Here is a 16,384-nt window from a genome sequence, read left to right as displayed (position 1 = left end):
CCAGCTGAACCTTGAGATGACAGTGGCCCTGGCCAACACCTTAATGGTAGCCTTGTAAGACACCCTGAAGCAGAGGACCTCACTAAGATATACCTGTAACCTTGACCCACAGAAGCCATGAGGGAATAGATGCGTGTTTCTTCAGGCTGCCAAATTCCAGGTCATGTGTTATGCTTACGCAGCAGTGGGTAACAAAGTCAGTTACCAAACAGCATGTAGGGAACTGACCTGGGCAGAGAAGTTATGGGCATATTTTGGGAGCTTCAAACAATATGGATTGGTTCTTCTCTTAAACCCTAGTCAATAAGAATGGACAACCACCATAACCCATTCCCAGGGCACACCAGTACTCTGGGGATTTATTAGGGTGAGAAACTTCTATGCTAAAGGCCATAGGCCATAAAGCCCTAGCAGCCATAGAGACCATCCAGGGTAGTGTTTTTAACCAAGGAGTGGTGTCAGAATCAGCTGAGATGTCTGGACTCTACCCTGTACCTACTGAACCAGGATCTCCACAGAGGAGCCTAGAGCCTCCAAATTAGACAATTCCCTGGAATGAGGCAGGTGTGCATCACCAATAGAAGCCCCTGATCTGATCCCACTCTCCCACACTGACATAACCAGAAATGGTGGGCCAAAGGAGCTACATGTCACTTTAAGATACCACAGCTAGTTGGTGGCAGCCCAGGATAAGGGCACAGGTCTCCCATCTCCCTGTCTTCTTTGCCCACTCTGCCACAGATGCCACCCCACCCCGTGCCCCTATTCCATGAACAGCTCAGCTTAGCCCTGAGCCAACATAAGAAGAAAAGAGCAGGAGATGCCCAGAGACAATTTCTAAGGTTCTCTTTATTTGTTTTGAAAACAACCTCCATTCTTCATCTCTCAATGTAGTCCTGGCCTGGTGACAAAGAAGGCTTTTCTCTCTGGCCTCCAGAGAGTGCTTTCTTTATAAGAAAAGAAACAACAAACACTTCCCATTAGGTTTCTGTCTCCAGATACCAATCAGGGAAAGACTGACAAGGACTGGAACATAACAGCCTTGAGAACATGTGGGATTTGTCTCTGAGCCCCATTGGCTTGTGATGTTTTCCTCTGTCCTCCCTGAGACAGTTGCTCCTATCCTGGGGGGCTCTGCCTCTACCTCCCAGTCCAGGATGTCCGGGGTGGTCATGGGCTGCTTGCTGCCCAGTTTCCAGTCTGTTCTGGTCCAGGGAAGCACCACCCCGTGGCCCTTGCTGCTTCTGGCAGGGTCCTCAAGAGCTCACCATGTCCCAGTGCTGGCTCATGAGCGAGGACTCACAAGGGTTGACGACAATTTCCTTGCCATTCTCGGTGCCATCACCGAACATATCTGTATCTAGGCAGAGGTGGGATGCTATATGCTCAATGTGGGAACCAGTTTTGGTCCATCGCTGGGAAGACAAAGAGGAGAGTGAATGAACTAGGTACCATCAGTAATATGGGAATTCTGGCATCATCAGAAAGGTGGATGCCTCATGCCTAGGGTCACTCAGAGACTTGATTTCATGGTTTCATGGAGCACTAAAACTGCAACTAATTGTTCCGCCAGGTATTGTTGTTGGTTTCTTTTATTAAATTGGGTTTAAAAAAAGTTAAAAGCAAAATCAATATGTTTACTAGGAAAACTCATTAGGAGGCAATAACTTTCCAAGCAATAGCCCAGAAAACGTGAAGCGAGTTAGTTACAGGAACAACCTGAGAAATGATCCACACTTAGTATCTGCACGATGGCAAAGAAGTGGGGAAGAGCTGGGGGTGGTGAGGGCAGCGAGTGTGATGGCAGGAAGGGCGGGGGGCTCTTTCAAAATGTATGAGCACTCAAGGAGCCAAAGCAGAGAGGTGGGTCTCAGGTAGCAGGTTCTCACACTTGACCTTGCATGACAAAGGAGGGACAGGACACAGGGGAAGCACCCTGGAGCAGGCACTGAGTGCTCTGCTGCATAGAGACAGTCTCAGCTGCCCTGTGTAGTGGGCATCCTCAACCCTAATTCAGAGAGGAGGAAATGGACACTCAGAGGGGTCCAGTAATCTGCCATGGGTCACACAGCCAGTGAGCCATAAGAGGCATTCAAATCTTGCTCTCATTAACACCAATACCCAGTTGGCAAGAAACTGAATGGAGACAACACTTTGCTGCTAGAGTAACTGGGTGTTTGGTGCATCCAGAATGCTAGGAACTTTGGGGGACACATTGCCAGAGCCCAGGGCCCTGAAGGCAAAGGCCAAGTCTTGCTCATCCTTGGAACCCTGATATCCTTGTCTGGGATCCCAGGTGGGGAACAGAGCAATGACAGGGCAGTAGAAGACGAGCGGGCATGGTATGGTCAGTGGAGGCCAATAGACTTTCATGGGGCAGGCTGACCAGTGAGGGTGGAGGTGCCATTGCTGCTAGCATCACAGAGGGGATCCCAGGCAGCAGTTTCCCTCCCTCTCTTGACCGCTCTTATCAAGTCTTCCTCTTCTAACAGTTCCTCTCTTTTCCTGGTCATGAGACTAAGCCCTAAAAAGGCAGTCACATTATGGAGATGGCCACATCCCAGGGACCTGCTGAGCACTTACCTGTCTGTCATCTCCATTCTTGCAAAGGGCAAGAACCACTGGGGCGCCAGGGAACAAGGTGATGACCGACAGGCACAGCTCCTCCTGGAGGATCTGCTGGGTGTATGTGAAGGCCCACACCTGGGGAGAAGACCAGGAAGGTTTGTTCAGGATCTAGGAAGCTAACCACACCTATGGGCGTGATTAGTACAGGCTGATAAGAAGCACCGGGGTCCTAGTAGACAACAATCATCAGGGTCACCTTGGAAAATGCTACTCAAGTGCAAGAGACTCAGAGGTCCTATTGCTATGGAAATCTCCATCTCATACCCCATGAAGGGGCCTGGGCCATTCAGGCTGCCTCTGGGAGTCCTGAACAATTCTGGGATTTGGGCAGGAGCCTGAACGAAATCCCCAGCTGAGCTGTGTGGTCCACAGTTTCTGTTTGGAGAAAACGTCTCCGGGGGGTCTGTTCCAAATGCCTGACTTTCAAGCATCCACATAGCAGGTCAACTCCCCACCCCTCCATACCACATATCTTTAGACTGTCCCCTGTTCTTTGAAAGGGAATCCGAGTCAGTGTCTAGAGCACATGAGAGTTATGACAAGAGGCAGACGGAAGGACAAATGGAACAAGTGTTCCAAGAGAATGGGTGAAGAAGGGCCGAGGAAAAGAAGAAGGTTATGAGGATTTAAATTATTTCAGGAAGGTGCATGTGCCAGGAAAATAGATCTTTTGGCCCCTGAGCTCTTGCAGGAAGAGAAGCTGAGAAATGGGATTGACAGGCAGAGTTCTGTTGGCATCAGGAAGAAGGGCATGCTGTGTCGTTCATTATGAAAAATGATTCCAACATTTTTCCTCCAAAGTGCCAGAGATCACAGAAAAACTGTGGCTTATGAAGCCAGAAGCACTTCCCAGTACTTAATGCAGTGGGGCATAAAGTGCTGGTGTAATTGTTGTCGAAATGTGAACCTGGTCAAGAGCTTTTTTCTTCAGGCTGTAAAATAAGGATAACATTGACCCTTTGCCTCCTTCCGGGGGCAAAGAAGGTGATTCCTGAGTGGGGAAGCTGCAGAGGACACTTTGAGGGCTGCATCTGTTTCCACTACAACACTGAACCAAGGTGACCCGAGCCTCTGGACAAGGCCGCTCACTGGCTACTTCCCCATGGCCCAAGAATGAAAAAGTCCACTTAGCAGGCCAGCCCCCTACTCCAGGCAAGGTGTCCCGCAGGCAGGCATGTTGGTCATCTGCCTCTCATTCTGCACCTTCCCTACTGGTCCAGGTCCTCTCCTGACCTCCATGGGCTACTGAACATCTTTAATTGTTTTCTGGGACCTGGGTGGTTCCTCCTCCTCTCCGACAGGCTCAGGACCTTCTCCTGTCCTGAATACGTCCACCCTGAGTCAACCTGACTTGCTAGACAATGATGCCTGGCTCTCTTGATCTGGGACCCACCAGCCTAGCAGGAAAATGGCTCCTGCATAGGATTCTTTTGTACCTTTTCAAACTGCTGGTGTTGGGAGAAGACCTAGATCAGAACATACTCCCTGGGGAGGGATGCAGCTACAGATGAAGCCAGACTGTCCATGAGTCTTGTTCTTACAGCAGGGCAATGGGTACATGGGTGTTATTTATACTATTTGACTTCTGTATCTACAGATATTTGAGATTTTCTGGCCAGGCACATGGTTCACACCTGTAATCCCTGCACTTTGGGAGGCCAAGGCGGGCGGATCATCTGAGGTCAGGAGCTCAAGACCAGCCTGACCAACATGATGTAACCCCGTCTTTACTAAAAATACAAAAATTAACCAGGCGTCGTGGCAGCCACCTGTAATCCCAGCTACTCGGGAGGCTGAGGCAGGAGGATCACTTGAACCCAGGAGGCAGAGGTTGCAGTGAGCCATTCCAGCCTGGGTGTCAGAGTAAGATTCCATCTCAAAAAAAAAAAAAGAAAAGGAAAGAAATTTTCTACAATAAAAAGTCATGAGATACATTCCTTGGGACATATCAAGAAGTTCTTCTCTGGCCTTGTGAACATCACACTCTACACATCCCATTTGCCTTTCTCAGGATAAGCTGAAAGGGGAAAGAAGTCTGTCTGCACGGAGCTGGTGCAATGACCAGGCTGCTGCTGCTGCTGCTAATAAGAGCTGACATTTATTGAGCGCTGATGATGTGCCCAGCATTATCCTGACAACTTTACACTGATTGATTAATTTTCATAAGAATCCTATTAAGTAGGTATTACTATTACCCTCATTTTCTAGATGATGAAACCAAGGCTCAGAGAGGCTATCCAAAGTCATACACCAGCAAGTGGCCCCCACACCAACTCTCTCCAGCAGCTCTGCTCTTGCTGATGCTGGAGAGTCAGGGCTGGCTCTGAGCTCTTTAAGACAACTTTAATCCAGGGAGAAGACACCTGCCCGTGAGATTCCTCTTTCAGGTTGTGAACATTAAAACGACAGATCAGCTCCTCCTTGACAGGGGAGAGTGGCAGGAGATTCTTCTTCTTGACCAGTTTCCAGTGACAACCTTTACGAAAAGATGAACAGTTTGTACTCCCTTACCAAGGTCTGGGGTGGGGCAGGCCAGACAGTAGTGCCCTACCTCATATTTAGAGTAATTGGGCCATGACTATGAATGGAGACCCATACTCCTGATTCCACACCAGACCATCAGATACACACAGTGCAGGCTTCTAGCCTGAGCCGCCTCTCCTTTTTCCCCCAACCTTGGTTGCATATTCCCCTCTAACCAGTCTCCCTTGGGCCTACTAGAGACACAGTCCACCCTTGCAGGACAAACCCAGGGATAAGATCCATGCAGGTTTTTTAATTAGGCTGGGGCCATCTGGGTGGGGGATTCTTAAGTCCTAAATATCCAGAATGCGATCTAGAAGGTGGGCCCCTGGGCAGAGGCCCAGATTATTACTTGGCCTGTAGGGAGGAGAGAAAAGGGCCAAAAGGTCAAATCCAACGGCTGGGCTGCCAGGAAGCCATATGCCCTGAGGTCAGCACAACTGACCTCACATTTAGACTTCTCGCCATTCTCTGGAATGAGGCTAAAGAGAAGTCACTGATAGGGAAAGATGAAGTTCATTCATTCCTTCTGTCCCATTACCTGACTATACAGCCTATAGGGAACCACAAATTAGTATTTCAAAAATAAATCCTCCTGCTATCTTACAATCACCATAGTACAATGACAGTGTGTTTTTTTGCGTTAAAAGCATTAACTGATTAAATAGAAAAGCCTCTTTTGAGAGCCCACTTTGGCATTTCTCATTTTTTAATATCCTAGGGGCCTTGAAACTGGAAGTGCTGAAGGGGTGGGAGGGTGGGTGGGCAGTTCTTTTGACATCTTCAACCCTTGTTGTCCACGGTTGCCTTTCAGGAAGAAATGCATTTGGGCATCTGGCGCCTCCCCAGGCCAGAACCTGATGAAAACATCTCAAAGACCCCCAAGGGGAATGTGTGAACAGGCACAGATAATGAAGCCCTCATGCTAAGTGGACTTTCCATTAGCTGGTGTTTCCTGGCATTTCAATAATTTAGCATCTCCATGTCCCAGAGGAGGGCTGACGTCTGGCCACATCTGGAAGAGGAGAGGAGGGAGGGGAAGCAGGAGACAGGAGCAAGCAGGCGGGAAGCAAGGAGAGGGTTTTTGGATTTCCATTCTGCAGCCTGTCAGACTTCCCAGAAGGGCCGTGATGAATGGGTTTATTAAACGGATCCTGCAGTCAGAAACGGACTCCAGGAAGGCAGCAGTGGTTGCTTGGCACATCTGGCCTGGTGACTGCTGGGCCCTCTGCTGGTGGCTTCGTTTGGGGGCCTTGGCAAAAGCCTAGCCCATGACAGAGGTCCTGTGGCAGGCCAGGTCTCCCTAACGACTGAACAGGCAGGCTTCCACCGTTTCAGCTCTGACTGAGTGGTTAAGTTACATGTGAAAGGCGAAAAGGGCCAGGGCCCTTATACAAAGGCTGGAATGTAACACAAGCCCACCAAGAGCTTGCCTAGGCTTTTCTTGGGCCTTGAAGCATGACAAGATAATGGTGGAATGCTTAGCAGGACCTGTTTAGGATAAAACACGTTTTACTGGGGGTCTGAAGAAACTCCCCGGGCCTCCACAAACACGTTTTATTGGGGTCTGAAGGAACTCCCCAAACCTCTGTGATTTAGCAGGAGACAAGATAAGGGTAATCACCCCTGGCACCTGGACCCATCTAGATTAACAAAATTTACTGAGGCTCCAGAGGAAGGTCTTTAGGACTCAGACCTTAGTTATAGAGTAGAAGAAGTTAATCACTTATGTCTTTGGATGAAGGCACACTTACATGTAGACAAATGGCTTAGAAGGTATCTAAGCTCTGGAAAACTGTAATTTTGAGTTGGTCTGGCAATAATTTCCAGGCCTTCTCCCTGTACCTGGTTACAGAAATAAATTTTCTTCTTTCCCAGTTCATCTGCATCTCGTTATTGGGCCATGAGAATAAACAGCTCGACCCTTGGTTTGGTCTAGGAACCGTCCCTTCTATCGGGAAGCTGTAGCAATGGAAGGGCAACCCAGAGACCGTCCTGGGCATTGGTGTGGGTGGCTCCACTCCTTCCACTGGGATAGGCCAGCTGGAAGGAGGGGAGGCTGAGAAGGAGGGGAGTAGCTGCCAGTGAATGAGGAGGGGATCGACTTGGCCAGACAGCCTTAAAACCTTCTGTGCTTGGAGGACATTTCTGGAGACAACCACTGCTGGTAGGAGCAGGGAGGGGCCAGGCAAGGGGTCAGCAGCCTTCTCTCTCTCTAGCAGATGGCGGTCTGACCACAGCTATGGAAGCTGGAATGCAGAGGGACAACAGCACACAGCCTGGAGCTTCTGGTCTTGTACCAGATGGTGAAGCAGGGAGGAAAGATTTTCTTAAGAGGTAACTAAGAGGGCTGGGGCGAAGTGGCACATTCCTGTAATCCCAGCACTTTGGGAGGCCAAGGTGGGTGGTCCACGAGTTCAGGAGTTCAAGACCAGCCTGATTAACATGGTGAAACTCTGTCTCTACTAAAAATACAAAAATTAGCTGGGTATGGTGGCACATGCCTGTAATCCCAGCTACTCAGGGGGCTGAAGCGGAAGAATTGCTGGAACTCTGGAGATGGAGGTTGCAGTGAGCTGAGATCACATCATTGTACTTCAGTCTGGGCAACAGAGCGAGACTCCACCCCCCCATACCCACCCCAATGGCAAAAAAAGAGGCAGAAGCGAGGACGAGCCTGGGCCCAGGCAGAGGGGCTGGTTTTGGAATGGCCCAGGGCCCCCTCCCCTAGTAGGCAAGAAGCAATCAGCCAGGAGCAGAGGCTCTCAACCCTCCCCATCCAGCAGACCTCTGGCAGTGTCTGCAGACATTTTTTGTTTCTATGGCTGGGTGAAGGAGTGTTACTGGCTGCCAGTGGGTGGGGCCAGGGATGCTGCTAAATATCCTATGCTGCATGGGACAGCCCCTCAACAAAGAAGGATCTGACCCTAATACCAATAATGCTGAGGGTGAGAAGCCCTAGGCTCATCTTAAGGGCTTGGGCTCTGCAGGGCCTGTATCTGAAGCATGCCCTGGCATTACTCACATACCACCTGGGCAGTCTCTCCAAGCCTCCCTTACCCCATCTCTCAATACTCTCTCTCCAGGAGGCGTGACAGCACCAGGCATGGGCAGGGCAATGCTGCTGGTTTTCTTGTAGTTAGACAGCCAAAGGGACGCCTGTTTGTAAGGAACTCTTTCAAGGGCCAGGGCTGGTGTTAAGTGCTTCACATTCACTGTCTATTTAATTCCGGTAACTACCACGGTTCCCATTTTGTAGAAGGGGAGACTGAGGATCAAAGGGTTCAATGTTTACTCTCGGCAATGCCAGAAGCAGATCCCAGGTTGAGTCTGAACTTGGTCAGGGACCTTCATGGTCCCTGAAACATGGCCTCGAAGCTGTCCCTTCAAACAAGGTGTCTAGACTGGATGAGCCTGAATTCAAATGAGCTGACCTCGTGATGCATCCGGCTCTCTGAAGCATCAGCTGTAGCGATTGCACCAGCTGTGACAACAGCCCAAGGGCACTGCAGGCCACGCTGGGGTCTGCCTCAGCCCCTCCCTGGTGGAGGCTCTCTCTCCAGAGGTAGCAGGACGACCTGGCGGGCTCCTAGACACACCACTTTCCACTGGAAACAGTGATGGACCCACTTTTGGGGTCTTTTATTTCTGCCCCATTCTGTCCTTTCCTCCCATGTGGTAAGATTATACTTATATGTGTAATTAATGCCCACACTCAGAACATTTTTTGTTGGGTCATGTTGTTGGATCCTGGGGTGATACCCGGGCTAGAATCCCCACAGAGCTGCCTGTTAACCTGTGGATCTGAGCAAATTCAACTCTGTACCACAGTTCCCCTGCATGTACAATGAGGGTGACATCAGTCCCTACTGAAGAGGGTCACTGCAAGGAACAAATGGGTTAATACCTATCCCAGAGTGGTGCTTTCCATTGGCAAATGCTCAATTGCTGTCTGCTGTGTTGACAATGGTGACAATGGGGAGCCAACAGGAAGAGAGATGACCCTTCAGACCTTCTTTTGGAGTCCTGCCCAGAAGCTATGATGGAGGCAGGGATGGGGCCATTCCCAAGGCTGTGTTGAGAAGGCACAGGAATGAAGGGTGGCATCAGGCAGGGAGGGTGGTGTGCGGGCAGCCTGTCCCACCAGCAGACTCAGGCTCACACACCTTGAGGCACCAGTGCCTGTCCAGGTTAGGGGAGGCTTTAACTTCACCTGCCACCCAGGGTACCCACGTTGCATGCTCCACAGCCAGTAGCCCACATGCTGGGAGACAGGTATGAGGATGAGCTAAAAACATATTTTATATTTTCCTTTTCTTTAAATTGGTATGGAAACTAGATTGGTGCACCTGTATTCTTTCTACTTTTCACAAATATTTTTCTAGAGAGTCCAATAAAGTTAAGAGGAAACTTGTTAACCTGGAGACATCTCAGGCTTCACATGTTTACAAACGGAATGATGTATTTCTCTCGCATTTCACCTAAGGCATCAGTTTTCTGACACCTTTAATACACACTCAGATTAAACATTTTGCTCCCAAGGTTGACAAGCCAAGAGAGGAGGGAAGGCAGGGTGAGGAATGGATAAGGCTGGGGGTGGAGTAGCATCAGGAGCCCGTGTCAGAGCCAGAGGACAAAACAGTCCCCTTTCAACAATGAGGACGCCCCAGTGCCTGGGGCTCACCCACCTGCAGAGAGCATGGGCAGCTAAAGCTGAACTCCGCCCCTGGTTCCCATTCTCTGGTGCTTTTACTCCACAGTTAAGGACCCTCGAGTCTCCAATCCAAAAGGCCCAAGCCTTATTAAAAAACCTGTATAGATCTTATCCCTGGGTTCATACATGGTCCTGTATCGGCAGTCAGTTACTTAACCTGGGACTTTGCTTCTTCACCTTTGACCTTTTCCTCTGAGAACAGACTACAGTATGTCCCTAGTACACACCCCCAGGCCTGAGGGAGACCATTTAGTGAGGAGTGACCCAGCTTGGATATGCAGCCAGGATGTGAAGAAAACGGGGCAGGCAAGGTAGGAAGCCAGCACCATCTGTGTCCCACATTCTGGTGTGGAATCAGGAGTAGGAGCCTCCATTCATACTCTTGTTACAATGCCCATAACTCTTAGGGAGGGAATTACTCTCTGGCCTGGTCCACCCTAGACCCTGACATGGGGGTACCACCTTTGTTCATCTTTTCATAAAGGCTGTCATTGGAAACTAGCCAAAAAGAATCTCCTGCCACTCTCCCCTGCCAAGGTGGAGCTGATCTATGGTTTTAATGTTTACAACCTAGAAGAGGGATTTCCGGAGCAGGTGTCTTCTCTCCTGATTAAACTTCTCTAAAAGAGCTCAGAGCCAGCTTTCACTCTCCAGCATCAGCAAGAGCAGGCTATGATAAGTGGCCAGATTCTCCAAATCCATCTTCACCCTTTTTGGTAGGATACGACTTTGGATAATCTCTCCAAGTCTTGGTTTCATCATTTTGGCCTCAGCCCCATCTACTTAATAGGTTTTTATGTCACTTCTCTGATATGGCCTTTCAGGCCTTTCAGGGACAAAAGAAGTGGGAGCAGAGAAGGCCGAACAAACCATGTTTTGGCGTTTGAGGGGCAGATGTGACTCCCTCTGGATAGGCCAAGAGTCAGGACAAGTAGGAGGACAGAGAGGAAGAGGTGATGGAGGCAAAGCAGCCGTAAGAGGAGAGAATGCAACAAAGGCCATTGTTGGCAGAAGGGGTTGGGAAGCGGGAAGACAGAGGAGAGAACACTGAAAAGAGGAGAAAGGTCATATAAGTCAGTCCTATGATAATGTATACTAGACACACACATACGCGCACACACTCAGGGATATTATCTTAGCTGGCATAGTCATGTGGGTTTCTACCAGTCCCATGTTGGTTTAACACCTCCAGATTACTTGGAAATGTATGTGAGTCATGCCATGGACCCTGGAGGGCAGGGGCTCATCTCGTCCAGCTTCAGACCACCTTGCACCCCAGCAGGAGGGGTCTCTGGGTTGTGGTACAGTCTGTGAAGTGGACTGAGCATTGTCCTGTCTCAGAGTATTCCCCTAGCACCCTATATTCACATTGTCGCAACACCAATCCAGTTGTTCTCTCCAAAGTAGAGAGGAGGGGCAGTTCAGTACCATCTTCCAGAGAAGATGCTTTGCTCATGCACAGGCCATGTCCGGGATGAATGTGAGCTGCCTGCAGAAGACTGCTGTTCCTCCCTTTTTCACATGATAGGAGGGTCAGCTGGGAAGGGCACTATTACCCTCTGATCAAATAAAGGCCTGACAACTCTCCTCAGGGCCAGGACATTGCAGGGCCCCTGTGTGAGGTCCATAGGGACCTGGCTCCTTTCCTCCCACTTCCTCATGCAGTCAAAGGTGTCAGGTACCAGCAAAGCCTTCTGTTCTGTTGGAAACAGACCAAGCACACTCCTGCCCCAGGGTAAGGGGGAAGACAACACGCTGGCTGCAGCCCACCAGCACTGCCCACCGGCACCACCCACACACAGATTCAGAAGAGAGGGATGTATGTCACCTACTCATAACGTTTTGCAAAATGCGACTTGAGCAAATTATGTCATTCTCAGCCAAGTGCTCACGCCTAAAGCAAAATCAACACTTCGGTTTCCTTTCCCTTTTCCTGTCTGATTCAAGCAGCTCCCTCCCCTGCTCTATTAAAGCAGAGATACGGTTCCTGGAAAAGACACAGCAAGCTGGAGCTGGGTTGAGATGCCTCAAGGACCAAGGCCAAGAGTCTGGCTTTTGTGGTAGACAACAGGAGCCATTGATGACTGTACTGAGACTGGGAACAACGGGGTTAGTGACCACATGTAATGTCAGGGGTGAGGGCAGGGCTGCAGCCAGGGAGAAGAAGCGAGTGGAGGCTGTTGCTGTAATTTAACCCAGGGGCTCCCAGCCGGGGTGGTTTTATCCCTCAGGGAACATTTAATCATGTCGGAGATACTTTTGATGGCCATGACTAGTGTTGTGGGGAGGTGCTGCTGGCAACACTGGGCACAGGCTAGGGATGCTGCTAGACCACCCACAACACACAGGGCAGCCCCTACAACAAAGAAACGTCCGGCTCAAATGTCAAGAGTGCTGAGATTGAGGAATGTGGATCTAGCATAAAGAAGTGAACATGGGATCTAAGAGCAGCCCTTCTACGAAGAAACGAGACAATGAGGAATGCAGGAGAAAGAAGAGTTACAGGACCAGACTGGAACTGGGGCTCCTGGGAGAAGGGGGTCACATGGAGAGAGTTAGTGGGACGAGGAGGTGGCCAGGGTACCCGACAGGGTACCGTCTGTTGACTTGAGTCACAAGTGAGTTCAGTATGGCCAGGGACTCACTCGATCGCCAGTGTTGAGAGAGTCCAGGTGGGAGAGCAACACCTGCAAATCTGCAACTCCCAACCCTCTCCTGGGACTTCATAGCATCCTGTTCCCGAGGACAAACGTACCCTTTTCAGCATGGGAAGAGAGACCAGGATTTGGCTCCTGCTTCCTCTCCAGCCTCACCGGCTGCTGTTCCCTCCCCTCACATCCCACTCTCCAACTCCACCATTCTGCAGCCCTATAAAGGCGGCATCCTTGCCAGTGTCCTTGCTCAGCTCCAGGTCTTTCCTGGGCCACCCTTTCTTCTCTTCCCTTCCCAACCTTGCCAATTTCTACTCATCTCTGAGAATACAACTCATCTCCAAGTCCTGTTAGAAACCTTCCCTGAGCCTCACACCTAACTTGGATGCCATCTCTTGCAACTTCTATGGTACCCTGAACAAAACTCCACCCAGGACAGAGATGACATCATAATGGCTACTTTCTAGTTTATTTTTGCGTTACGCCCTTTGAGGGGCTCTTGAGGCCTGCAACCTAGTCTTTCGTCTCTGCATCTTTATAGTTAGCAGAGAAGTATCTGTTGAATGACTAAATGAATGGATAGGTGAAGATACGGCATTTATAAATCAATACACAGGAAACTGTCGAAGCTGGGAGCATGAAGAAAATCTCCAAGAAATAGTTTGTAGAGAAAAGAACAGTGAGCTGAGAACCTTGGTGAATATCTGCCAGAAGGTATGAGCGTGTGGGTGAAGAGTCAGCAAGGAAAACAGATGAAAGGAACAGGAATGTAGGAGAAGGGGACTGCACCGAGCCACAGAGCCAGGCAAGAAGCCATAGATGAATGTGCTTTATGTTTTTGAGACAGAGTTTCGCTCTTATTGCCCATGCTGGAGTGCAATGGTGCAATCTCAGCTCACTGCAACCTCTGCCTCCCGAGTTCAAGCAATTCTCCTGCCTCAGCTCCCCAAGTAGCTGGGATTACAGGCACATGCCACCATATCTGGCTAATTTTTCTGTATTTTTAGTAAAGATAGGCTTTCTCCATGTTGGCCAGGCTGGTCTTGAACTTCTGACCTCAGATGATCCGCCCGCCTTGGCTTCCCAAAGTGCTGGAATAAGAGGCGTGAGCCACCGTGCTTTAACACAGTCAGCAAGCCAAGTGCTATGAGACAGGCTGTGAATTTGTTGGTGACATTTAAAGCAGGAGTTCTAGCCTCAGATGGGAGAATACTGTCTCAAAAAAGATGGCAGGGAGGGGGAGGTACTCTGTTGATGAATCAAGTAAAGCACAGGAAACCTTTCAGAGATGGGACCACAAATGATCCTGCAGACTTAGGGGAGGCAGGAGATGCACAGCTGAAGCTGGGGATGAAGGAGGACGCTGCCCAGAGACAGGGTATCGGACAGCGACGGTTTTACCAACTCTGACGTGACTACCTGCCAGTCACAGCTTAAATCAGCTGGGAGACTCACAGAGCAGACATTCTGTCCTGTCTCAGGGGGCAGTGTCACCCAGCAGCAGCTTCTCCCCCTTTGCATTTCACATCTGCGAGGCAGCTCTGCCATTGGCCTTGCCTGACCCTGCCCACGGTTGCTGCCAGCAGGTAGGGCACCAACTACAAGAAACTCATTAAGCTCCTGCTAACTTAATCGGCAATTTCCTATAGGCAGGATGCTTCCTGTTAAGCTGTCTTTCAGAGGAACTCTATGCAATTGGAAAGCAAGTAGTGTAAACACAGTGGCAGAGTACGGGGATCACACCTCCCATGTTCCACTGCTGATCTCTGGGAATAAATGGGCATCTGGCAGGTGATGGAGGCAGAGTCATCCGGCCACCTCCCTCTACTGTGACACATGGTCCTGTATCCCCAGCCAGTTACTTTACCTGGGACTTTGCATCTTCACCTTTGACCTTGGCACAGGGGCTCAGCTTTAGGTTTGGGGTTTCCTGGTTGTTCTGCCTTTGAGATTCCAGGCACTTCTGCCTCTGTCGGATATTGCCCTTCTGGATGGAGGACTCCTTGGGGATGCTGGAGGAGAGTCACAGGGAGAGAGGTGAGTCCATTGCTCATTGGATTAGCAAGACTACCAGCTGGAGAGGGTGGGCAGTGTTCTGAGAATGGCAGGGCCAGCTCAACCTGGGCTGTTTTTGATCAGGCCAGCTCAACCTGATCTACATTGCTCAGAGAAGGGCAGGATGCTACTAAGAATGAGGCAGCAAAGAAAGACCCAGGAGCCATAGAGGAAGATGAGTCCCTGAGATGGTGCTGGTGTCAGTGAGTCCATAAGCCAGGGCTCAAAGCCAAGTGGTTGAGAAATACTGCTACCGGCTAACTGCAATCCCTCTTGCTACTGATTCAGTATAAGGTCCCTGCTGGATTTAGGGGCTCAGGGGAGCCAACCGGTCTTCTTAGACCTTCGATATACATACAAGCCCTCATCCAGTTTGTCAATGTCAGTCTCCTCTCTAGAACAAGCCAGCTGAGGGCCCCTCCTTGCAGCCAGCCAAAGTGCCAACAGGTAGGGCAGATACCTGAGTTCAGGGTAGACATTCTCCAGGTACCACTTGAAGCTCTGGCAGCGCAGATTCTTCCTCAGGTCCAATCTGCTCTCAACACTGGGGGCAATGGAGTTGTGGGCAGACACAAAGACAAAACACAGCTGTCAGAGGCAGGCACCAGCAGCGACTCAGAGCACAAAGTGCAACCCATGCCCATGCTCGGTGCTCACATCTCTCTGGAGGGTGCTGGGGAAACTAAGCAAGAACAGATTTCTATAACTGCAGACAGAGCTATGGAAACACTTAGCAATATCTCACAATGGTGCAGTCATGACGGCGAGGACTGGTGCTTTCACTGGAAGATGGAATTTGGGGGTGTTTTTACTTTTCATACAAAACAAAGCTGAAGAACATTCAGTGTGTTGCTAATAATTCACCACAAGGGCTCTGGGCCTACTTATTCACATTTTCTTTTTGGATTCTGCCATGGAAACACCACTCCCTGCTGCCACAGCCTCAAAACCTCCTTTTGTTTGGCTGGTTTAGGGGCCTGGTCATGTATTTATTTATCTGATATTCATTGAGCACCTATTATGTGTCAGACATTGTACCCAATGTGGGATACTACAGATAGCATTTGAGCAATAGGCAAAGATAATGAAACAAGCTACCACAGCCCAGGTGACACAGGATGAGCAGGAGGGAACTACAGGAACACCTCAGAGGGGGACCCTTGTTTGTCGGGTCCATGGTGGTCAGGTAGTAATAATGATGCTGGTATCTGGAAGGAAAAGGGGACATTATGTAGAGAAACCAGTGGTAGGGGTCCCTGCGAGAGGCAGTGGGGAGGGCAGAGATGAGCAAATGTGAAGACATGAAAGAAGTTCTGCTGGTAGGAAGAGCACCACAGGATCTTAAAATAGATGTGTATTCGAATGTAGGGAGGGTGATTCGGAAGAGGGGAAATGGCTGAGCTGAGAGAAAGACAGACCATAAAAGGTCCTGTGAGGCCCTGCCAAGGGGTTTGGGCTTTTCTTTCAAAGGGCACTGGGATGAAACTGATGGGTTCTAAGCAGGGCAAGAGGTGGTGATGTTTATACTTTGAGGGCATCTCACTGCTGGTCCACGAATGGTTCTGATGGGCAGAGCTGGGGCAGGGAGGGTAGTCAGGAGGCAGCTGTGGAAACTCAGGTGCGGCTCATGCTTTCAAACAGGGAAGTGGGGGGTGGAAATGAAGAACGACAGGCTGAGTTTCTCCACTGCTCTCCATCTGCACTGCCGGCACCCACTTAAGTTACATTCATGTCTTGCTCTTCCTGGGCAAACCCACAGAACTGGCCCTGCTTCCTGTCCAGCCTTACTTACTTCCACTCTCCACCTCAAGAT

The 16,384-nt window shown here is 50.0% G+C and overlaps 1 protein-coding gene across 2 annotated transcripts in view; it reads right to left on the bottom strand.

The window, feature by feature from the left end:
* Positions 1 to 824: 824 nt before the first annotated feature.
* The window catches only part of GALNT14 (polypeptide N-acetylgalactosaminyltransferase 14), a 226,690-nt gene continuing 211,130 nt past the window's right edge, over positions 825 to 16,384 (bottom strand). For both annotated transcript variants that reach the window (XM_017501940.2, XM_037729020.1), the window contains 4 exons: positions 15,032 to 15,115; positions 14,384 to 14,528; positions 2,584 to 2,703; positions 825 to 1,415 (listed from right to left, as the gene is read on the bottom strand). In XM_017501940.2, coding sequence (XP_017357429.1) covers positions 1,257 to 1,415; positions 2,584 to 2,703; positions 14,384 to 14,528; positions 15,032 to 15,115 — 508 coding nt within the window. In that variant the 3' untranslated portion in view covers positions 825 to 1,256. The remainder of the gene's footprint in view (positions 1,416 to 2,583; positions 2,704 to 14,383; positions 14,529 to 15,031; positions 15,116 to 16,384) is intronic.

The sequence above is a fragment of the Cebus imitator genome, unplaced genomic scaffold, assembly GCF_001604975.1.
Source record: "Cebus imitator isolate Cc_AM_T3 unplaced genomic scaffold, Cebus_imitator-1.0 Scaffold286, whole genome shotgun sequence".
Classification (NCBI taxonomy): Eukaryota; Metazoa; Chordata; class Mammalia; order Primates; family Cebidae; genus Cebus; species Cebus imitator.
Note: the sequence above shows the minus strand (reverse complement) of the source record. Positions and strands in the feature narration are given on the sequence as shown.